The 24,665-nt window shown below is 39.8% G+C and overlaps 1 protein-coding gene across 1 annotated transcript in view; it reads right to left on the reverse strand.

Moving 5' to 3' along the window:
- Positions 1–24,665, reverse strand: part of PSME4 (proteasome activator subunit 4) — a 43,781-nt gene that overhangs the window by 10,606 nt on the left and 8,510 nt on the right. The window contains exons 4-37 of the mRNA XM_005525474.3: positions 22,196–22,240; positions 21,420–21,569; positions 20,669–20,732; positions 18,409–18,483; positions 18,168–18,290; positions 17,666–17,758; positions 16,469–16,734; positions 14,805–14,991; positions 14,045–14,134; positions 13,020–13,084; positions 12,769–12,919; positions 11,529–11,627; positions 11,107–11,176; positions 10,632–10,699; positions 9,902–10,117; positions 8,627–8,784; positions 7,911–8,006; positions 7,332–7,387; positions 6,782–6,838; positions 6,544–6,599; positions 6,363–6,461; positions 6,214–6,276; positions 5,965–6,060; positions 5,498–5,629; positions 4,741–4,950; positions 4,471–4,607; positions 4,192–4,245; positions 3,544–3,673; positions 2,850–2,931; positions 2,261–2,414; positions 1,695–1,764; positions 1,128–1,253; positions 643–795; positions 135–239 (exon numbers count right to left, since the gene is read on the reverse strand). Of these exons, the coding sequence (XP_005525531.1) occupies positions 135–239; positions 643–795; positions 1,128–1,253; positions 1,695–1,764; positions 2,261–2,414; positions 2,850–2,931; positions 3,544–3,673; positions 4,192–4,245; positions 4,471–4,607; positions 4,741–4,950; positions 5,498–5,629; positions 5,965–6,060; positions 6,214–6,276; positions 6,363–6,461; positions 6,544–6,599; positions 6,782–6,838; positions 7,332–7,387; positions 7,911–8,006; positions 8,627–8,784; positions 9,902–10,117; positions 10,632–10,699; positions 11,107–11,176; positions 11,529–11,627; positions 12,769–12,919; positions 13,020–13,084; positions 14,045–14,134; positions 14,805–14,991; positions 16,469–16,734; positions 17,666–17,758; positions 18,168–18,290; positions 18,409–18,483; positions 20,669–20,732; positions 21,420–21,569; positions 22,196–22,240 (3,796 nt within the window). The remainder of the gene's footprint in view (positions 1–134; positions 240–642; positions 796–1,127; positions 1,254–1,694; positions 1,765–2,260; positions 2,415–2,849; positions 2,932–3,543; positions 3,674–4,191; positions 4,246–4,470; positions 4,608–4,740; positions 4,951–5,497; positions 5,630–5,964; positions 6,061–6,213; positions 6,277–6,362; positions 6,462–6,543; positions 6,600–6,781; positions 6,839–7,331; positions 7,388–7,910; positions 8,007–8,626; positions 8,785–9,901; positions 10,118–10,631; positions 10,700–11,106; positions 11,177–11,528; positions 11,628–12,768; positions 12,920–13,019; positions 13,085–14,044; positions 14,135–14,804; positions 14,992–16,468; positions 16,735–17,665; positions 17,759–18,167; positions 18,291–18,408; positions 18,484–20,668; positions 20,733–21,419; positions 21,570–22,195; positions 22,241–24,665) is intronic.

A 24,665-nucleotide genomic window follows, 5' to 3' on the forward strand; every position in this document is an offset into this window, starting at 1 on the left:
GGGTAAGAATTATTGACCCAAGTTATTTGTGACCTATCATCACTAACCCTGCTGGGGGGTGAACTCCCAGTTCACTGCAGGAATGGTTTTCCACAGTGGATCCAGCTTTAGGAGACAAAAACCGGGATACTTACACAGGAGGTGGCAATGCAGGTGCCCCAGTCATTGTATGTTTCCACTGTGATGTTGGACAAAGCTGTTCGAAGCAATGGACACAGAAGCTTCCAAAGTTTTTCCACCTGCCCAGCAAAAACACAAGAGACAAGATTTTGCTATTTAAGGATCTCAAACTCAGCCCAGAGATTAAAATGTCCTCTTTATTTTTGTACTGATTCTCCCAGGATTAATTTTTGGCATGCACAGCTAGGCCTGAATTAAATAAATATTTAGCAGCCCAAGGTGGACATAAGCACTTATTTCTACTGGAAATTACAAACCACATCAGCTTTGCCATCTGCTTAACAGCAAACTGTTCCCAGTTTTAATACTGGAGTGTTTTCCTAACACCTGGCAAGAACAGGCACCAAACCGAGCAATGAATCGCGCTCCAAGTTTGGCCATCAAGACCTCAACTTCTAATGGGGTTAATAATTCAAAACTAATCTAACTTCCAAGAATGACTCGAAAATATTGCTCCAGCACCTTCTCAAAGGTCCAGTGTTTAGAACCTCTTATGAGGCCAGCAATGATTTCAGCTAAACATCTCTGGGTGCTCTCGTGAGAGTCTGCGACCAGTTGCTCCAAGTGGGGCTGAAGAACTGGCAAAAAGGCATCATCAAAATTTCTGAAAAGGCCCTGGAAAACAAGAGGGGAAAGGCTCTTCAGGAATTATCTAAAACACTGTCTTCCCAAGAACATCATAAAATTGTGAAACATTTGAGTTTGAATGTGCAGAAAGTGAAATTGCTTTTTTTAAGAGCATTACACACCAGTGTCCTTCAGACTATTACAATACTCTAAATATGTTTCCCTAAGTAGTTAATCAGAAGAGAGGATTAATAGAATTACCCAGAGCAGCTTTAAAAATCAAGGTTTTGCAACAGTATGAGCCCAGCAGTCTGTGGCTTTTCCATGCTCTGGGAATTGTCTAAAAAATGAGAGCAATTTAGTGATTGCACTCTCCTTACCTTGAAAAGGCAAAATCTGCGAGGATTAAATTTGTCCTTTCCCTTTCTGTCTTCTAAAGACAAAAATTTTATTAACTGCTCAACAAACTTGGGATCAGAAAAGTGATCATATATAATTTGTTCTGCCTGTAACAGGAAGAAAAAAAAAGGATTAGCTTTGAGGTGTTTGCTTGCCACAGTGATATCCCAATCTTTACAAGTCCCATGTTTCATTTGCATTCTCAAGGAAAGAAATGCCATGGTTATCCATTTCCCCTTCATTTCATAGGGAATTATCACAACCCCTAAAAATTAGTCCTTCCCACTGTCATTAATGACCTTGTTCTCAACTCTGATCATGATTTGAAAGGGAAAAAGAAAGCGCTCATGAATACAATTATTCCATGATTCCTGAGAGAAAAGCAGCAATACATTAAAATAATAAATCTTTCTGGTATGCTGACACAATAAGAAGTAGAAAAATACAATTCAAACATCTTGTGGGGTTCTCCACAGTAATCTGTGGACAATATTAAGAGAAGAAAAGAGAAGTACTATTAAAAAAACCCACAAACTTGCAACTCTTACCTCTGTCAGCTCATCTCTCCTTCGCCCAAGCTTTGGTTGCTGCTCAACTGGAGCATAAACTGTCATAGTCCTGAACATTAAAAACAAAAGATAAGTAATAGAAAGTTAAAATAAAAAATAAGACTACACTAGCACATGTTGCTGCTTTCTATGCTGTTGTCTTCTGTGTTCTCAATATTAACTAAAACTTATCCTCAACTCCAAAAGATCAAAACTTAAAGAAGAAAATTTACAACAGAATGAAGTTTGTTATTACAGGTTTTGCTATGCAAACAGCCATGTGGAATTTATGCCTATTTGTGCCTATTGCCCACATAGAGAGAATGGCTAAAAAAGAAATAATAAACAAAAAAGCCTCAAACCAACCAACACAAAACCCACCCAGAAATGGTAAAGCAAGCAAGGTGCATAAAGGACAAAATAAACTGCATTTTTTTTGTTGTTAAATCAAATTAAATACATACATAAAAGAAAAATTTGAAATCATAATAAAACGGGATTTTATTTCCACACAGAACTTTTCCTGCTGACTCTCCCAACTCCACCTCAAGGCTAATGCTACTCACTGGGGCCAGGTGTAATATCCCCAGTGTGTTTTCTCCACGAAACAGCAGGATTCCCAGGCTTCCTTGGTCTTTGGTAGGCTCTGGCTGTTGTAGTGCAGCCACTGGTTGTCAGCTCTGTCACCAGCCTGAATGCTGGAAGGCTTCAGGCTCCCACCTGATAAAAGAGGAAAACCAAAATGAACATGTATAAATATGATAAAAATAGACAAAAATTAAAAAGGAGACATACAAATTGTTCTCACAAATTACAAGGCTTTTGGGGGAAAAAAATCCCAAACTGAAAAATCACCATTTATATTACTTCTGTATCATATTTACCTATTTGCTTAGAACATCAACAACCTCTTGATTCTATGTTTAATTTAACCAGAAAAGCTTTTAAAAACATTTTAGGATAAATGCAAGGTATATCTTATATTAAATAAATATTACTTATTTAATTATTACTATTAATATTATTATTAAATTAAATAAATTTTAATAAGGTTATTTAAAATAATAGCCTGTTATAATATATTATAAATAATATTATTTAAATAATATTATATAAATATATTTTAATAATATTATTATATTAAATAAAACATACTTATTTCGTAAGGGCAGATGGGCACTTTCTTGTGTGTTCTCTTAAGCTGTTTAAGAATCCCAGCCACAGCTGAGATGGCCACCTAAAGAAAAGTAAAAAATGGGTATTAATGTATTCATTCCACACATTTCCCTCAGAAGGATGTGGCTCATCATCCCTAAAAAGCCAGTGAAAACTGGAGTGAACCCATAAGGAAATAAACATGGTTCCTTCAGGGGATACAAGAAATGAATTATGTTATATGCCAGAAAGCCCTCAATAATAATTTTGTTTTAATAATTTGAATTTAATATCATTTCAATAATTTTTTGGTGGGGAAAGGAAGGTTTGTTTTGAACCTCACTGAGGCAGTAACAGAACAAACTAAACACATCGATGGCTCCCTTCAAATAACAAACTGCAGGTGGGAAAAGCAGCCATCTGCAAAAGAAATTCTGCAAAAGAACTCTGAAATAAACAAGGACTCAGCCCATCCCACATCTTCACAGTTTACAGATTTACACATGTCATGCTACAGCGCTGCCAAGACTGCCATTTCTTGGATTGGAAGTTTTGTACACGTGAGTGGCTGGGAGGGGGAGGATGGAGTTCCACCTCAGTTTTTGTGCTTTATCCCACCAAAAAACCCTGTTAAGAACCTGACGTAAAGCCCAAAGAGCTGCAGAGCCAAAGGAAATCCTTCTCCTGGGCTCACCTTCCGAACCACAATGGCATCGTGGTTGAGACACTGCACGAAGAATTTTATGGCACGGGTGGGCAGGATCCTGTCATCCCTCAGGAGCAGGGACAGGAAGCCAATGCTTATGTGTTCGAACTTCCAGGGCCTGAAAAAAACCAAATATTCAAAGCAGAGTGTAAACACCAAAGTTTATGTACTGGTTTTACTCAGAAATTATTACATGTATTAAGATTATGTAAATACATAAATTAATGGCACTGCTGTAATCAATGAGCTTAACTCATTTTGGGAAACCTCCGGTGTTCTGGGAACACAAAGGTGTGAAAATACAAAATAAGTGGTGCAAAATACCTACAGGGATATTCTTTTACAAGTTTTTTAACACAAATATTATGGAAACAGTAAGAATCTATTCTGATGTCAGTGTTACAGCCAGAACCAGAGTTTTCTTAATTAAAAAAACATATTAAAAACCTCAGTAACAGGCCAGACTAAGGAAAAAGCTTAACTCCAAGATGTGATGATGCCTTATATTAACAAATCAAGCTCCCAGTGCAAATAAATCCAAGACCATGGTAACTGTCCTCCTGAATACTGATCAATGCAACCACTTCCAATCCACCCTGAAAAAAACCCTTCCATGCATAAAAAAGGGGGACTTACAGATTTCTCTGTTCCACACAGTCCAACAGCATGTTGACCAAATTTTCATAGTTCCTGAGAGAAAGAGAGGGAATTATCAACCACATGGTACTGAGAGATCCATTGAAAAACAGGAAAAGTTCCTCAACAAAAAGTGTGTGAAGGTGAAAAGGAAGAGGCAAAGAGGAAACAGAAGTGTAGAGAAGATGCAGCCCAACAATCCTTGGACATTCTGTATTTCTCAGTTTAGCTGCTTTGGATGGGGATATTTAATGAGCAGTTCAAGAAAGCTGAACTCACCTCACAGCCTCAGCGTTCTTCTCCTTCTGTCGCTGAATTCCCAACTGAATTTCCTCTGATCCCAGAGCTGGGAACTCTGAACTTTCCTGTCCTGACTTCTGCAGCAGAACAGCCACCTCCATGCATTTCTCTGGAACCTGTTGATGGACAGTGCAAAGATTTGGGACTTGAACTTACAAGTTTTTAATGTCTCTGCTTTGGAACTCTGCAGAGTACAGAATTTCCTTGTCCACACAGACAAGGCTGAACACCAAGGAACTGATCACTCACTGCAAAATCCAGCCCAATGGTCTCATACTGCCGATGGATTTTCTCTGCTAGGTCATCAAAGAGTCTGACTATGGATGGTTTTTCCAAGGACATGGCTTTGCTAAGCCCAGAAGAGACAATTGCTGGCCACGTCTGTGCTATACAATCCCAGTCGTGCAGATTGGCCAAGCACACCCCACTGTGATTCCCAAGGAGACAATATAAGGCACCCTGTGGAATGGAAGATGCAGTTTGGGAAGGTTAAAGCTGGGCTCATCCATGATATCGACATATGCATGCACCCACACAGAATAAAAACTCAGCTGCAGCTACCAAATCATTAAAATGTCCATAAACATTCAGCCTCACTGTCAAATTACTGAAGATTTTGCACCGAGTCGTCTTCATTTAATGAGATTGGAAGCCCTGCCAATTAATTTATCCACAGATTGGCTGCCTGATTTCTCAATTATGTTAGAGGAGATGATTCACAACTGCTTCACCTTGACTACATCTTCTCAATTTCCATTCCATAACTTAAAAATAGGTGCTAACTCACATTTTGGTAATACCTGAGCACACAGGGAACATATTTAAACACAGTATTTCTCTTGAAAATAGATCTAATACAAATAATTCCTTCCACCAGTCATGCCTATTAGCCATGAAAACATCTATCATGCTGATAAACAAGCAAATCCCACTTCCTCCGTTAAAAATTCTCATGCAAAAACACTTTCAGTAGACAGCCACAAAAAACAAATTAGTGAGGCAGTACTTTAAATTGTTTCTGAGTGACATCTTGCCGGTCGGGACGCAGGAATTCCAGAACTAAGGGAATGATATCTCTGCAACAGAAATTGTAGGTTCCCAGAGCTGTGAAGAATGCTTGCTGAGCTTTACTTCTGACCTGAAACAAAAAATTTATTAGATAAAAATAACACCCTCATCCATTTCAGTTATTTATGCACAAAGTTTTTATCGTGTATTTGTGCACAGAAACAAAATTATTTGTGGAAGGTTGTAAACACCCCAGCCCATTTATAAAAATCTACTTCTTGTTTCTGGTATTTTCATGAGAACAGCTACAAAGTTACAGAAGATTCTTTATGCTGCCAGAAACGAGGTGTTTTTAAGATCATTTGAAAAACAAACAGCCAGACCAACAGATTAAGGATGCAGAATCACTTGAAGAGACCAACAAAACACTCCATAAACCTCAGTTTAAAAGGGGCTGCTCCTCACCTGCCCATAGGAACTCGTGGACAAACACAGAAGATCCCTGATCATCTCCTGGTGGGAAGTTTTGTATTCACAGCCTTCCATCGTCAGAGTTCTCAGCTGAATTAGGGGGAGCACAAAGAAAGGACAGATTGTTTTTACATTTCACACATATAAAAACACCAGTGCAGGAATATTGTTATGATGACATTTAGCTAACTATGCAAAGCAGCTTTTCAAGCAAATTAGTGAGGATTGAAGGGGAAGAATTACCTCATGCTGCAGCATAACTCTGTCGATCAGCAAGGCTCTGATGTGTTGTTTCTTTCCTTGAAGCTGTAAAAAAGGGCATCCTTTGGTTTAGATTTCAGTATCAAATCTGCAATTCAAGAGCCAAAGCTTCACAAAGCCAAGTCACTGACCCTGTTCTCCATTGATTTTTTCACTAGATTGAAGCTTTTCCATCGTGAATCAAACTCATGCTTGTGAGACCCTTGGAACTGCAAAACATCACTGATAATCTGTGGAAAGAAAGAGAGGATAAGAGTGATTGTTTTGCAAAAAAAGTCATCTTGCCTTAAGTTTTACAAATGTAAAGCATACCTTTATTATTAGAAACAAAGACTTGGTATCATCTTCTGAATTATCAAGAATGTAATCTGCAATTGGGAGAAATGAAATGTATCATCAGACAGGAAAAGAGATTTAAAAATTAGCAATAATGTTGTTTCTGCAAACCTTAACTTTCACAATTATAGGCAAACAATATAATTTCCTCATCTATAAAATCATACTGAAGTATAACACAGATGGTTTTAGTTACAGGAGTGATCAAACTTACGCAGCAATTTTCTTGTAACCCTTGCAATTGTTTCTCTGTAATTCTCCCTGGATAAATCTAAAAGAAAACAAAACGTTTTCTGTTAATTATACAACAGCATAAAAAGCAATTTGTTGTGGAAAGCCAGAGCAGACTATTCAGAACAGGCCTTATGAACTATTATAAAAATAACCATTTGCTATACCTAAGGACATGGCTCTCATCAGTTTATCACCTCAGATGCTTGGGTTTTAGAGGTACACAACCTCCTTTATCTGCCTTGATAATTAGTTTTATTTCTAAGTTCAGGCAGTTCATTTAGCATACAGGAACTGAGGAACACACAGAGCTCCCATCCCCTGCCAGATTCCTGCAGCAGATCCGGCCCTTGTGTATCACTGCTGAAAATAAAACTCTGTGTACACAGAGCTCTGGTGTTGGTCATAAAAAGCCATTTCTATGAAGAGAAGAATCAAAATTATGGTCTCCAAAAGAACCCATTGTTTTTGCAAAAGATAAAATAAGGAAATTAAAAAAAAAAACAAACCTGAATGGACAGGGATATACTCACCATAATCAACACCAGTGTACAGCTTTGTCTCTTCCAAAGACACCAGACTTGGGACCCTGCAGGAAAACAAAGTAGATATTACCACACATTACAGAAATAATGAAGTATGTGCATTTCACTGGTGTTTATTTAATTCCTTTTAACAAGTTAATTTTTATGCCAGTAGCACACAGACTTACGGATTTAATAACAGAACGTCTTAGTTCTCACACTTAAATTAAGCATCCCTTTGGGTCAGACTTTGTCAGAGGTGGGGACACCGTAAGGCCACTTTGAACCCAGAATTTTAATTTCCCAGTTAACAGAACCTCATCAGTTCCATTAAACAGGCAGAAATTTGGTCTCTGTCAAACCTGTGAACACACTCATTGAAACACACATGTCGTAGGGAAGGACAGGAGAGTTTGAGTCCTTTCCCGACAAGTGAATTTTCTGTATCTTGCCATTTACTATGAGTGCTCCCTAAAAGCAAGCTTCTAGCAGCAGTTGTGTGACAACAGCAGTAAGAAAGCACTAAAACCCAGCATGAAGGAACATCATCACTGAGAATGTTTTGGATATTAAATGAATGTTACTTACAGATGAGCCACCCTTTCCCCTTTGAGAGGAGGCAGAATGTTCCCAGAGCCAATCAGGCAGTTGTGCACGATGGCAAGACACTGCTGCACATCATCTCTTAAACAAAGAGGAAAACCTGGTTACTTATCTGTTAATTGCTTGAAAATACACCAATGATAAACCACATCTTTTTTGTGAAGTTTTATGATAGTTTTTTCTTTAGTTGCATCAGTTCTAAACACAGGAGGAAGCACTGGAGAAATCAAGCCGGGCTTTTTTGAGACAACCTAATTTGTTTACAAACCCCAGTATTTAACTTCATTTTCTGGAAAACATGGGGGATTTTTTATTTCAAAACTGTGCAGGTAAGATAAACTAATGTGAAAATCGCTTTGAAGAATTTTATCTGAATCTCAGATAAAACCTATGAAATAACTCCTTACCCCAAGACCAGGACAATTCCTTCCCTCCATGGGGAGGATTAGGGAATTACTTTAGGAGTGATTATTTTACAGTCTAAAGATAAATTAAAATGCAAAATGTGAACAACTTCTTTCCTATGTTACTTCAGGGAAATCTTGATGCTATCTCAGCTGAAGCAGGAGCTTTGGAAATCTTAAAATAACATCAAAGTGCAACATTCTAGTATTTTCCTCTCAATTTTTGTACTGCCTGTGTGACTGGCAATAACTACCAGGAATGGATATGGAACGGCACATGCCCTTTCTCCATCCTACCTGGACATTTCCAGCTCTCCAAGTGCATAAAGCTCCAGCCTGGTGAGCTCAGGCTGCAGGAACGTATCCAGCAAATAAAAAGCAAAGTTTATTTCCTCTGATGAAGGAACGTGCCACTGGATGTCCAAGTTCCACAGGTCACCTGGTTTACCCCAGTCCTGCAGCAAATAAAGATGTTTCTTATTCATCAAGCTATTTGAATTGTGTTTTGAAAAAAACAGCATTTAATGTTATTCAAAAAACCCCAAACACATGTGAGCTAACTACTACTATAAAGTAGTTAACTTAACAATTCCAGGAAAAACACCACCACCACCAAATCAAACAGAAATCCCAATCCTATGTATGTCTGCACATACCTAGAAAATAACACATATCTGAAAACACTAAAAGGAAAAGGACTGCACTGGTCTAATTGAAATATAACTTAATTACTCCTTTGTCTGGATATAAATTCAGACACATTCTTAAGTACAACTCAGGCTTTTCATACCCCCATAGAGAACAGCAAAGTCATTGTGATTTTTTTCAGTTTCAGAGGAGGAATTTAAAATAATTGTGTAATTGCTGTTTTTTGGGGGGTTTGTCAATTTGTTTTGTTGGGGGTTTTTGGTTTTTGGCATTTAGGATATTTTTGTTCATTTTTAAATGATTAACTGGCCCAAATGGATGTCTCCATCAGTTACAAAACTGGACTAGCTTTCAGTAACATCTGCAATTGAGAATTATGTAAAAACAGTTTTCAGCAAAACGCAGTTGTATATTGAAACAGGCCAGCTGAAAATTGCTGCCTTCAAACTGGGATATTGATAAATTGACCTCAAAGTCTTAACAGCAGAGCAGCACATGATTTCTGACAGTTTCAATAACTTTTAATATTGCCACTTCTGCTTTCATTTTATCTCAAGCTCATGGTAGAATCATTATTTGTCATTCTGCTGACCTGTAAAACACCACATCTCCTTGCTGCATATTAACTTACTGCAGTCATGCAATCATGGTAAAAAACACACATCACAAACCTATGAAACCACTCAAAACCATAAAACTACTGCAACAACAGTCAGTATTCATTTTTTGCCATCAACATACTTCAAATTAATTGCCACTTGCTCTACATTTCAAAGCCCAAAGCATCGCTTTCCATTGCTGCTACCACTGTCCAGAAATCTCCAAATAAAACCATTGAGCGTACGACTGCTTTTTCAACAGAAAACAAAACAAAACAAAAAAAAAAGTCAAATCCTCTAATCCTAAATAAATGAAAATCCTTGCCTTGATAGGAAAGTATTCAGAAAGAGGCTTGTCAAAGCCACCTGGCACACTGCAGTACTCTGTGGGGTAGATAAGTGTAGCAGAACGAAGAAGATGGTGCAGTAGGTTACAAGACAGAATGTAACCCTGCTTACAGGTTAAGTGTAGGGTGCGCTGCAGTATCTTCCCAAACTGCTCCCTGTACAGTAGCAGCTTCTTGCCATCCACTCGTGTGATCTGGGGGCACAGAGAGACATTGCAAACATCAGGCTGGTCCTGCAGGGCGGGACAGGTCACACTGCTCAGCCCAGCTGGGCCAGGCTCCATTCTCCAGCTCCCACTGGATTTACACACAAAATGATGCTTCCACAGCTGCTGGAAAAGTTTCAGTGATGCCATCTGCCTGGCCCCATCCTGAATTTTCTAGCAATACTCCTGTATTTTCTTATATTAATTTTAAAATATTTCTAGTTACTGAAAGCTTCTTATGTTTCTCCCTGCATTGATCCCTCTTCTTTCACTCCCCCTCAATAATTGCTTTAATTTCATTCCACATGCAACACTGTGTTTATTTGCTTCAAACAACAGCCACTCATGTTGCATTTGCCGCTAGGTAAAAACCAGAAGCTCTCCAGTGCCATTCATACAACATTTACACTGCTTTAACAGAAATTGTTTTTTTTTCTCCTTTCAGGGGCATTAAGCAGGATGCAGTGACACACAAGCGTGGGAAGAACGTTTTTGGGAATACCTCTGATAAAAGCTGAAGATTCCAGAGCAGCTCCTTATCTAGTTCTTCATCATGTAATACATCATCATCTAGAGGAACAAGGGATAAGCACTGCTGTCACCACACTGTAGCCAAGTTTTCCAAACAAGCTGCATCAGAATCCAGATGCCAAAATCTGACTCCCAACCCTCCAACTCACACTGCACCCATGTCAAGCTGGAAGTCACTTTTAGCCAATGTACCATCCTGAAATTGAGGAATGCCTGGAGACATTTCCAACTGCCACATTTTTAAGGAATTGTGGTCTTGAAGCCTGACAGATTTTGGCCTTGGAATTACACAACTGCTGCTTCGGTCTTTTTAGAGAGATTAATGTATTTGTCCATTGTGGAAATTAACTTGTGGAAAACATCCGGAAGTCTTAGATAGTCTTTTCATGCTTAACAAAAACCAACCCAAAAGCAAGCCAGTAACACTGGAAATGTTAGAAACTTACTGCCTGTGAGGTGAGTTATGACGTTGCAGCAATGTGGTACAAAAAGCTTCAAGGACTCCTCAGGGCGGCACTGCAAACAGCACCACAAAAAGTTCATTTTAAAACAAAATATCTGAAGGGAACTCAGCACACACAGTGATAAACAGCTAAGATTAGATTGCATCCCAACTCACATTCAACCTACAGCCAGCCCGACTTCATGATTCTCAGTCAATAAAACCTAAGTTTAACATAAATGCAAGATAAAGACTGCATGAATTAACCTCCTGAAATATTGCTATATGCAACCAGCCAGTTTTAGAAGACTTAATATTAAGAGCCACCTGTGTTTACATGAAAAAAGTATAGATATTACACAGGAAAAAGCAGCAGCATTAGCTATTTTCTTTTTTAAAGAGGGAGTGAAGAGGATTTTCTCTCACTTTTACTGCAGCTCGGCACATATCGGCAACCATTCGACCAGCAACTCTTGTCTCAAATATATTTGAAACAGCAAAGTTAAAAACCTTCTCCAAGGCAACCTAAAAACAAGGACAAAAAGATGGGAGATTACTTTTTAAAAAGAAAACAAAACAAATTAGATATCCCAAAATGTTTGATGTTACACAGAAAGTACCATCTCTACATAACCCTGTGTTCTTTTAAACCAGAAACCCACAATTAACATGGGAAAAAAAAGTTAGAATAGAGAGACAGAGAAAGCAGCTCTTTGAAAGCCTGAAATGTTCTCTTTGGGAAGGGAGGAGGTGGATAACTCTTGATGACTAATATAAGTTTAGGGTGATTCTGAAAAACTACACAGAAAATGTTTTCCAGGAATAAGTCACAGGCTGATGACAGGAAAACTTAGTTCACATGTCACAGCGAAGGAAAGCCAAGACACCCCTTAGTTAACAAATAAATAGGGAATTAAGTTGCAACTATTTAAGCAGATTTAAAGCAGATTATTTCCATCCAGCACCTTGCAAGGCAAGCTCAACTACATAAAATGCAGATCCCATGAATACTTTAATAATGGACAAACAGGAAAAATAGAAATTAAATACTTAATGACTACGAAGAATTAACTTAAGACCTGCATTTACCAAAAGATTCCAAACAAAAATCATGCCCAAGTGCCAATGTTCAAAATGTACAAAACCTGGCATCTCCCCATATGTATTTATTTAAACAGAAATATGGTAACCCAAACTACAGGGAAAGAAGCTGTCCATGTAATAACCCGGATTCTCCACCCTCTCCCTCCGAGTTATTTTAATCCAGGTAATTTTTCTGATCCCATTAACCACACAGCTCCTTGTGGAGCCTCTTTGGCCCAGCCGAGGAAGTGACAAAAAAGAGGGAGAGACAAGGAAAGCAGGGTCTTGAGTGGGTCAGCATTATCAAGACGTGAAAATCCACAACCTAAACTGATACAGGGCTAAAATGAACTGCTGGAATGATTTCTGCTTGTGTTTATCATCAGTTTGCACAAGAGCTCTGTAGGGATGTAGATAAAATCATGAACCAAACTGACAAGAATTCAAACTGCCCCCTCAGCCCTTTCCTTGGCTAAATGTGGAAGTTCACATTCATGAAGAAAGGAAGAATCTGAATGCACCAGTTGCTGTCAACTCAAAATTCATTTTCCTAAAAGAGATGAAAAGCCTGTGTTCTACATACCTTAAAGATATCCTTTGAACACTGGGTAAGGATTGTACTGAAAGTAGAAGAGAGACCCAGTTCCACCAGACTCTCCAAATGAGTCATTTTCTCTGTTTCAGTCTCCTCTCTGGTTTGTTCTAATGTGCTGCTCTCTATAAGTCCAAAACATCTACACAAATAAACCCAGGAAGTGCAGGGTTAGTAAGTGAAACTGGAAAGTTTTATAAAGTTCCTCATGCCAAGCTTTCCCCTCTCCTTAGCTCACTCACCTATCCATAAACTGCAGCACAAAATCCTCAAATTCAGCAGATGCAGAGCACAATTCTCTCTCCACCTACAGTTTTCCAACACAAAGGAAACACACGATATTGGCTTTTACTAAGTGAACAAAGTTTATTTCCTACATTAACTACTTCCAAGGTCCAAGTGAGAACATCCTCCAGTGCATTTCCCACCATACAGACTCAAGTGCTCCATGAAACAGTTATTACATGTTCCTGACACCGTCCTGTCCCAATTTCCTGGCCTGAATGTGTATCCAAATAACCTCTCTGGTGAAATCAGGTCTGCCTCCATGGATACAACCTTTGGCCTCACCACTGATCCTCCTTTGCAGCAGGAGGTCAGCGAGTGCCAGGGGTGCCGCCAGACCTGCTCTCCTGGCAGAATTACATTAAATATTCCCTGATCAAACTCCTCTTCACTTTTGAGTGCTGCAGCTCTGGAGCAATGAAATTCACCTTTTAATCTGGGCAACCTGCAGCTCTCTGAGCTACAAAGTGTCCCAGGAGCAAAGAGGTGTGGTGGAAAGGGGATAAGGCTCGCTGTCTAATGCTGTTACGATCTCTTGACAGGAAGAGATTAACAAGTATCTGGAGGGAGAGCAATAGAATCTCAATCAGGGAAGGGGAGCAGGACTTCAAAGAGGAGCAGGGGTTTCTTTAGGAAGAAAACAGCCCTGAAAAATGATGAAAAAACCCATCTAATGCACTGTTTAAAATAACTACAGAGTCCAACATCCTCCTCAAGGCAGGGAGAGCTCCGAGTCAAAAGACACCACACACAGGGCTCTGAGCAATTTAGTTTTGACATTAAAACATTAGATTGCCTGAATTTAACATTCTCTACAACAAGCTCTGACTAATTGCTAAAGCCTATTTGCACACTGGTATCAGCTCCTCTGATAGAAACAAACAGGAATTCATATCTTTGCATATACCTTCATATCTTTTGCTAGAAATTAAATTGAAAACCAAGTTACAGCCTTGTTTTTATACTAAGCCAGCACTCTTACCTCTGAAAGATCATCTCTTTCTTGCAATACAGATGAACAATCTACTAAAGGCACCAGAGTAGAAAATGTTGCAATGAACTGGAATGTAATCTGTTAAGAGGTACAAACAGCTCCTTAATGAATGTTACTGTACCTACACATTAAAAAGCTTTTACAGTTAAGGTATAGGATCTAAAGAAAATTATACTAAAAAAACCAAATAAATCCAGAGCTCAATTCTTCTACCCTAAAACATCTATTTCAGATTTCATATATAAAACCTAACAGGTAGCACTGTAAAAATAGTCTTCATTTTCTAAGCAACGTAGCCATTATTCTGTGCTGAACTCTAAAGCTACAAAACCCCAATATTTACATTGTTTAAGTCAATTAATATGAATTTCTGAAAAACACGGACTTATAATTTAACATTATGAAAACCTAGTGATAAAGGGTTTCCTTTTGATCTTAAAAGACTAGGAATATTTGCTAGGAGCTGTGGAGCAGCTATTTAATCCTGTTTATCAGAAGAGCCCAAAAAATCAGTACAATGCTTATCGCAACCACTTTGCACTGTTAAATGAGTCAAAGAAGCTTGTAATATTGAATTTTTAAGAATAAAATTTGTGCAGAAAAAAAAAAAGGCTGATAAATTCTGGACTCTGAAAGCAAGAGTTACCCACTTTCAGAGAAATATAAAAATATTTATATATATATATATATAGTATTAGTTAGTTGGCTGGTTATCTTCTAAAAAAAAAGGCAATATTTGTACACTCACCATGCACTTGCTGAAGTCATTTGGGTCCACCCCAGGCAAGGCTCTCATCAGCAGAGGTAGCATGTGTGTGGGACCCTCAGGAAACCACTTTCCCCCAGACACCAGGCTCCGAGCCACCCCAATGACACAGCTCAGGGTGGCTGTCAGCTGATGAGGCTCTGTCAGGGTCTCAAGTGCAGGATATGTTCTGTAAAATGGGAGGCAGGCAGATTGGCAACAGTAATGTTTCTAAAGCCTTCAAAGAAAATAGAAGTGGACTGCACATGGTATTTTCTGCATGCAATACAAAAAAAAATGTAACGTTTCCAAAATTTCCAAAATCCCATCATTTTCTCATCATTTTGTGAATGATTTAATGTTGCTTTGTTACCATGCTCCTTCCATTTGATCACTGCTATCCACCGCCAGCTCATGATTAAAGACCTGAGCAGCAGCAGCACAGGAATTAAGAACTGCCTGTGCTCCAGCATCCAAAGCTACCATGATGTCCCTGTTTGGACTTGGAGGCAATGCCAGCTCTGTGGTTCTTGTGGCAAACATGAAAACGTGCCTTGGCTGCCTCTAGACAGAGGGAGGACCTCTTCATGTTACATTGAGGTTCAGACCTCTTTATCAAAACCTGGGAAGTTCCTGTGATTTTTAAACCATTTTTTTTCCAAACACTTAACACTTTTTAAGCAAACTGCATCACAACACTTCCTGCTGTTACCAAGAGCCTCCAGCTCAGACAGGAGTCACAGCGCTCCCCTGCCCTACGTCACCCAGAGCACAGCCCACCCAAATAACCTGGAACTGCAGCCAAGGCAAACATTCCAGCCATGGCTTGAGCTACAGAGCTCAAAACAGCCCTACCCAGCACTGCTGTCCTGCTTGGAACTGCTGGGCTTGGGATGTTTTCTGCAAGAGTGGATTTATCAAGTTTATACAAACAGCTGAGTCAGGGAGGCGTGGAACACAGGAAGGGCTCTTCAATCAAACTCACTCCTCTGCTGTTTTGTTAAGATACAAAAGGCTGCATAGGGAACATAGATGGGGACTAGGAGGAAAGCTTTCAGTGGAGCAGGAAGGAGCACCATTTTTCTTTGGGAATTTCAGGCATCAAGGCATTAGAAATAGTAAAAATCAAATATTTCCGTGGGGCACAAGGTCTGGCAATTACAAAGTCAGCAATGCCAGTGGTTTTAAACAACCTGTAACATGCTCTGAACCAAACAGAAATATAAAATATATCTTTATTGCTACACAACCACCCCGTGTATCTGGAACCTACCAGGTGGCTAATGAAATAAGGATGCAAAGTTGCTTTTTCAACTCCTCCACCCACTATCTGATACAAAATGCTCCCAGAAATGCAAGCCACCTGAGGACTGCCTACCCTAAAGCACACGAGCTGTCAACAGCTCCCAGAACTATGCCACTTGCCAGGTGTTCAAAAAAAACCAAACCCAAACAAGCAACAAAACAAATCGAATGAATTCAAAAATCAAATTCTCCCTTGCTCCCATTCTGACTAAGGTGATAGCTCAGGAGGGTGTATCAGCAGCTCCTCTCACTGCAGGCATTCATTCACAGCAAGCAATTCATTCTTTATTTAATATGACTGCTTTTCCTATTTATTTCTTGGGAAGGGCACACGGATGTTGCAACGCTCCTCCAAAACTTACTTCTCAAGTACAGGTGGAATTACTAATTCAGGACGCATCAGTGCAAGGTTCTGCAGGGCTTGGGCAGCCTCCAGGCTTCCAGTTTTGCTGAACATTGCCAGGAGAACAGGCTGGATGATGCATTGCACGAAGTCTGTCACGTCCTGGTCCGTGAGCTTGTGGCTCTCAGGGACGGGAGTTAACCAGGTCACCTTCTTGTAGCGCTCGCGGTGCAGCCTCCTCACCACCCCACTGGGCAACCTCTGGAGCAGCTTCATCAGTTTGTTCTGGGAACAGATGAGAAATGATGGTCAGTAGCTTGGCAGCAGCACAACCCCAGCTGCTCAGGGCACAACAAAAAAAACGAGTAAGGCGAGATTTTGGAATTACAGAACCTCAATAAAGGAATGCTCAGAAGAGCTCTAAAATACAATGTTCACAATTAGTCGCTAAACTTTGTTTCCCAAAATATCAGTAATTGTGCTGCCAGCACTGTCCCTTATGATTTAAAAAGTCATGAAAATCACATAAAAATTATACAGCCAAGAATCAAGATTATTTACGTAATTAGGACACCTTTGTGAGCATTCCCTGCACGCTCACACGTAAGCAAATATCCTGTTCAAGAAAAGCCATCTCCCTGGGCACTACTGTGACCAGCCTTGCTGTTTTAATCTATTTTCCACCAGCTAGCACAGAGAGATTCTTACATTCTCTAACAGAAGATTTCTCTAGTTACACCATCAAAAATTATGTTTCAAATTAGACAATGCATTAAAAATCCTTTTTGCTTTGTTTAATAGAATCACAGAATGGTTTGGGTTGGAAAGGACCTCAAAGCTCATCCAGTTCCAACCCCCTGCCATGGGCAGGGACACCTTCCACTAGACTAAGTTGCTCCAAGGCCCATCCTAGATTTTCCTAACTTGGAGGCAGTAAGAAAAAAGCGACATCACACAGGTAATACTGATGGTGTTTGTCAGCCTCATTTCAAATGCCAATTTCTTCCTCCTGGCTATTTCCAAATTAGATGTCTTGTTTTGGATCTCTGCACTGACACAAGGATAGGAGTATGGTTTGAATGACAGTGCAGTCGTGGATCTTGATAATCCAAGGCTGCAAGCACCACACATCAACAGACAATCTGGAGCACACAGGGCTGACAGGTAGAAATCCCAGCCAAAGTTCTTGTCCTGACACCCAAACCACCCGACTCACCAGCCAGCGCCCGTTATTTGAGGGATGGTAAAAAGAGGCAATGCCATTGAACAAGCCAGACAAGTGCTTCTGCACCAGCTTACTTGGGCCACCCTGAAACAAATAAACCACAGAATTTTATCACACAGACCAAGATCAAATGAACAGGTAACAGCAGCATGAGGCACAGGTGTGTTCTCCCCACAGCGAGACATCAAAGCAGCAAATCACATCCCGCCCTCAGCTCAGCACGAAGAGCAAATTCTCTCCATCCCATCTGCCGAGGTTCACACTAAAACAGGTGTTTGTTCCTTTCCCAAATGCCACAGGCAGCAGCTGTGACACAAACCTTTCCAGCCCCTCTCCACACTGACAGTGGAACGATGGACTTGACAATGTAATTTGGGCAAAGAATCCCAAAGCCACACTTCTGCAGTGAGCTCAGCAGAACAAATATTCATCTTAAATATGTATTTAAAGCTTTGCATTCATTTTTGTTTCATTTTATGAAGTAGTTACTCACCATCATGGCTGTGATCCACATGACTGCATGTCCTACATCGTAAGCATTTGTTAAGAATCTTGGAACAACAACTTGGTTGCTTCCCACTGGCAGATTTAAACTCCTCAAAATCCTAGTAAAAATCTGACAGGAAGAAAATCAAATATTGGCATAAATTAATTTTCTAATCCAAAGGTGTTTTAAAAAAACCAAACCTACCACGCAAAGTAAGTAAGGCACATCATGAAATGAGCACTGTTACCTTTGGTACATATGGATCCCAGTCTATGTACCCAATGTTGTCAGTGGCCAAGCGAGCAAATAGATTGACTAGATGCTGAAAATAACCAAGAAAAAAAGGGAATATCCATTAGAATATATTGAGAATAAAATCTGCAGAGCCCTACAGCTACTTCACACACACAAGATTTAAGCTATCCATGGCACTAAAAGCACTTGGGAAGGGAGATTTCGCTCCATCAGAACCACACCAAGATGTGTTTCACTGGCTTAAAATAGCATTTATACAGAGACATGGAAGAAAATTCCACCAACTCATCCATCTAGCTTTTCCCAATATTTAGCTTTTTAGGACAATTAGTTCCTGCAGGGTCCATCCTACTCAGTGTGTGCTGCTGGCTGTCACATCTGTGTGCTTTGGTTTAAACCCTTCAGTGGCTTGTAAAGGTCACAGACATCAGCTGTCAGCTGATGGGAGGGCAGTCTGTGACTGCCCATGAAGAATTAGATGCTCCATCACCAGAAGACAGCCCCAGGAGTCCAAAAGGGAACTGGAAGATGTCCTGAGGAAAGACAGTTATCAGGACTGAACCAATACAAAAGGAAATGAAGTCTCACTCTTGTACCCTGATGAAAAGTACATCACCCACCAACTCTGCTTTTAGGAGCTTATCCAAATCAGGAAAGACCTGTCAGGCTCTCGATGCTTCTATCAGTATTTTGAAGCAATGACAAAGCCAAAAGGAAGGGCCTTAAATAATCCTGCCTAATTCCGAGACAGACAGCCCAGAGGAACAGGTCACCTCTCAGGCTGAAGGACATGACAGCTTTGGAAAACCCCCAAGTTCAATTCAGGACATCAGACACAGCCTGAAGACAAGGGTTACATTTTCTTTAATGATCTGCCTTTTTCATTTGGTATGAGGAAACACCCACTGAAAAAAATCCTTACTATGCACACAAGGAATGGATTCCACAGCTCCCCTTCAAACAGAAAGTCTAATTCCTGCCAAAGCAAGCTGAGGAAAAGCTTGCAGCATACAGAGGCTTAAACTGGATTGCAGAGTCAGAACCCATGTGTCTAATTATCTGCATCCCAGTCTGATGGAATGAACCTGACTTTAGGAAACAGACACAACAGGAAAGCAAACAAGAAATGAAAGCTTGGGAAAAAAAAAAGCAAGCAAACTGTCAGAATACAGCGGAAGAGGGAAAAAAATATCAGCGATAACTTGTGAAAGACTGCTGATGATTATTTGTTGCACAGTTTGACAGAAACAAACTAAATCATGATATTCAAATGCAGGCTGTCACAGTTCTGTCAGAAGGAATAGACAGAACTATGATTTTTTCAGGGGGGAAACCATCAGAGAACACAGAATCTCAAAACCAGCTTTGGCATCACCAACGTTTGAATCTGGACAACTGCCAAGAGCTGGGCCCAAGGCTGCCTCCCTGGATTTGTGATGGAAGCAGAAGACCCATGGAATGTGCGACCACGGCAGTTTGGAAATCAGCTTTCTCCTCAGACACGGAGAACTTCTCCTTGTGTATCCAGGCAGGAGATTAGTAAAAGGAGCCAGATGGCCAATGAGCTTATGTTCATACTGAGCAGGGAAAAAAACTGGGGATAGGCCAAGTTTCACTGCAGCAAAGCCAAGGCACAGCTCAGCTGACACCAAGAGCACCTGAGCTGCTGCTGGGGCTGCCTCCAGAGGGAAGTTTTCATTTCCCAGCTTTGGATCTCCCCACATGAGCCTGTGCACAGCAGGGGCACACAGGTACATGGCAGACTATGTGCCTTGAAAGATACAGCCCAAGGGAATTTTTGGCCAAGGGGAGTACAGGTTCTTTATTGTATCTCAAAGTCAACAGCAGCTCATTGCAGTGAATGCAAAACATCACCACTCAAAATTAGGGGCCACCTAAGATGTATTAAAAGTCAGGACAGAAGCGTGATTTCTAGAAATCACAGCTGCACTTTGCATAATTCTAAGTATTAGCAGGCAGTCTGGAAAATGCCAGCATTCCCAAGGCTGGAATGAAAAGCTGCCTGAGCTGGCCATCAGGCACTGTTCACCAAGCACAACTGCAGCCTCATTTACTTAGACAGTAATTGCTTGCTAACAATAATGAAATTATTGTCTCTGCTTTCTTGTACTAGTTAAAGCAGAAGGGAAAAAATCCATTATATCACTGTTTGGCTTCAATTCCTTGCAAGCACATTGTAGGAATATTGAAATGAGGATTTCTTCCAGTGTAGGTGAAAAACAAATACTTACTCCTTCCCACTGGGGAAGATTTTGAACCGACACCCAAAGGCCTATAAATTCATCAAACCAAAGCCTGAAAGAAAACAGAAGCAAAATAATTTTAACACTGAGAAGGCAGCTCCCTCACTGAATATTTATCTCTCACTTTGCCAGGTGATTGCACGAATTCACCTCTCCCTCAATTCATTCAGCAAGAACAGGGATCAACGTGGATAAGCTTTTATCAATTTGCCTCCCACAGCATATTCCCAAATTTGATATTGACTTTCACTCCTTGCTTTCTGTGGCTTTTTTCTTCCTTCTCCTATTACTCTTTTTTGATCACCCTTTCGCACCAGTGATTCCCAGGAGCTTCCTTATCTACCTCAGCTCTGCTCCCAAAAAAACCAGATGAGACCAAATGACACTTGATCTCCCTCTGCCTTGCACTGTGAAATTTGTCCCTTTTGATCAGTGGTCACAAGTGTCGTTAGCCCCTTCTCTGAATTCACCAGAGGCCAAGGATGCAAACCCTCCCCAGCAGTCACTGACTTAAATGCACCTTTACAAACTCCATTAAATTCAATTTAGTTTGATTTGCTGTGTGCTTTACTCAGCAGGGAAGAGGGACTAGGATTCCTTTTACCAAAAAAGCAGGTTGACAGTATTTCTGTCTTAAACTGCTGCCAAAAATGCTGCTGAAAGCCATCAGTGACTTCAAATCATCCTGCAAAAGATGATTCCTTGCATTTGGAACAGAGCACTCTTCAGTGACACCTACTTGAAACCCTTGTGGTGAAGTTCAGGGGGCAGGGTGGTGGGCAGGAAGAGCTCAAAGTAGGTAATGGCCTTCTGCATGGTCACATCAAAGGGACACATCAAAGGCCTCCACTCATCCAGCATTTCTGCAGTGGCATCTTCTGGGAAATACCTGAAAACAAGGAAACCATTGAACATACACAGACTCTGCTTCAAAGTTTGGCTCTTTTTAATCATGTTGAAAAGTAGCTATCAATTTGTCATAAATGTTGGCTTTAGAGTAAAACCATGTGCCCAGGAGCCACAGGAAGGCAGCCCTCATCTCCAAAAACCTTCACAAAACAGAGGGAAACCAAGGACATTGTGATGCACCATTTTAAGACCACCAATTAAAAAGTTTCTTGTCTTGTTGAACCATTTCACTCTGAAGGCTGGTCCAAATCAAACAACTATTACTCACTTTTGATGCAATATAAAAAAAATAAATCACTTCAGTCACAAGGATCATTTATAGAAACATTACAGGAACGTTGGTGATTTAATTTCTTTTAAAATACACTAAGTATGCATGCATTGCAGTATTTAAAATGCATATTAGATACATTTTTTTTATACAACAGAATTACTGCAACCAAGGCTGTTAAAAAGGAGAAATAAACCACAGAAAAGTCTCTACCCTCCACCCCATACTTTTAAACAGCAGCCAAGCAATGACAGGTAGAGTGGGGTCTTTTTAACACTCTTCCCCTCCTTCCTAAACTAATATTAAAAAAAGAAAGTCATGAAACGAACACTTACGGTCTGCAGCTCTTCACGAGTGTTTTCAGAACACTTTCCACAGAACTGAAATGAGAAAAGGAAATGTTAGGAATAATGTATTACTAAATTTCAGAGACAGCATAAAATAAACAACCATTTGCTGACCCTTCCCTCCAGAGCTTAAGATAATGTTGATGCAATTAGATGTCTTCTTTGAACATGCATTAGCTAATTCTCCACAGACCTAACTGGAACGATTAAAATTGCTCTGCTCAACTCCTGCCCCTGTTTTTTATATACTACTCTGGTATTTCCTTCATTTAAGTGAAGAATTACTATCATTTCTTGGAAGTAACATCCTGCATTTTGTCCACGAACAACCAGCAAAGTCACTTCTGGGGGAGATGAAAACGTAGAAAAATGGGTTTGTGGAATTCGTGAATAAAGACAACTTGTTGTTTTTAGGCTCCAAACACCATATTTGTGCTTTTCAATGTGGTTTTGGGCTTTGTCCAGTGGTTCTAAGATGAAATGAATTCTCTGCAAATCAAGGGTTATTTCATTGGAGTCCCTCCCAAGTAACAGCTCATTTTAAAACTGATTTCATCCACAGCAAGAACTCTTATTTGAGAAATCATTTCAATACCTATTGTCACAGGATGCCATCAAACCTTTAAAAAGACTAAATCTCACAATAAACTCAAAGAATAAAAGGGAGAGGGAGCAGAGAGTGATCAACCAACGCAAGCACAAAGGTAGTAAATTGTCACGTTCTTCAAACCTTCCACTTATTACACAACCACCTCAAGACTAACTTGCACTTTTACCCAAAAGCATTCCCTGAATGAAAAAAAAATTAAAAATAAAAAAAAAAGGTTTGGCAGAACAAATTCTCACATCTTTTAGATATGCTTTCTCTAGAAATAAAAATATTGCATCCTTTCATTCGTCATCCCAAACGAACGTCAAACAATGCTTTTCTGCTCAGAAAAGATGATGTAAATGTATCACCTTTAGAATTTTACCAAGATCAGCTCATTTTGGGACACACAAATACTGAATGTGTACTGTTGTCTCTATATGAAGTAAACCGATCCCATACAGACAGGAGAAATAGAAAATGGATAAATTAACAATTCCCTTCAACACTCAATACAAGCCAGCAAAAGCCCACCCAGCCCTCAGAGCACTGCTTCAGTCAAACAGTGCCCCAGAAGATGCAAAATTATGTATATTTTATGCAACAGTGACAAAGGCAACTCAGGACCTCTCCCAGAAAGAAATTTTCAAGCTAACTGACTCTAAAATGTGGAGAGGAAAGGCTAACCAGTCATTAAACAAAAATAAAACCAAACTGCAGGAAGCTCAAGAAGATCTTGGGTTCAAGTGAATACTGTCCTTGAAGGAGTTAGAAAAAAAGATAACAGTTGTTCCAAGAGCAGATAAATAAAGCATGAACCAGCACATTCCTTAAGAGCATCAAAAATTCACATGATAAATGTTTGGGTGGCAAAAACAAACAAGCTCTCCCCAGACTATCACTCCACTCAAGTGATATTTTCAATTTTCACTAAGGAAAACCTGAAGGACGGGAATTTTAACAAACACTGAGGCCAGAGATCAACAAATTTTTAAAATTTACGAGTTTTTGATCAGATCTCAGCATTTATCAGTGTGAGAAAGCAAAGGACAAAGACTGGGATGTTCTTTCCTCTCTTTTAGTTACAAATTTAGGAAGCCAGAAAACAAAAAGCAAAAGCAAGGTAATTTTGTATCCAAGGCACTTCTCTATTCAAGAGAGTGTTGATGTCCAGCCCAGCTACAGGAGATACCCTGGAATATTCCCATTAGGGGACTGTTAAGAAAGGACAGGACAATGCAGCTGGGGAGATACAATAAAGAACACCCAACACCACTTTTAACACCTACTGCTGTCATCTTTTTTGGCACTACGGGATTGTTTTCTTCTTTTGGAAAGGGTATGATGATACTTGTCTGCAAATTATATATATTTTTTTCCCTGTGTTTACAGAGAAGCATGTTTCAGTTAAAATGATTTAACATATAAATTGAGAGAGCTGACTATTACATTATGAAAAAGCAGGAAGACAAATTTCAGTTTTTTAGGAGAATGCCTGAAGGTAAAGTCTAGTCCTGTAGTGGACACTCCACCACAGAACTTAAATTAAGACAATGGAAAGAGCAACCAGCTACAGTTTCATGAATTATTTTAGTGATCTCCTAACTAGAGTGACATCTCTCACTGGATTAGTACACCTAAGTCCTTGTTTCTAAAAAAAACCCAAACAAAGCAAACCTCCCTGCAATCCCACTGCCACTTCCAGCCGTTTTCTGCACTTATCATCCACCAAAACTCCTGATACTGTTTCTCTGCTAAAATTCCCAGTGAACTCTTGAGACAGAAGCTCTTCACAGCCCCAAGGTTGTTGCTGGGTGGATTTTCCAGAAGCCATTACCTCATTGCTAAAGCACCTGCCACAATTTCATC

This window comes from Pseudopodoces humilis, chromosome 3, assembly GCF_049639895.1.
Source record: "Pseudopodoces humilis isolate 2021_Gansu_Grassland_sample_001 chromosome 3, ASM4963989v1, whole genome shotgun sequence".
Classification (NCBI taxonomy): domain Eukaryota; kingdom Metazoa; phylum Chordata; class Aves; order Passeriformes; family Paridae; genus Pseudopodoces; species Pseudopodoces humilis.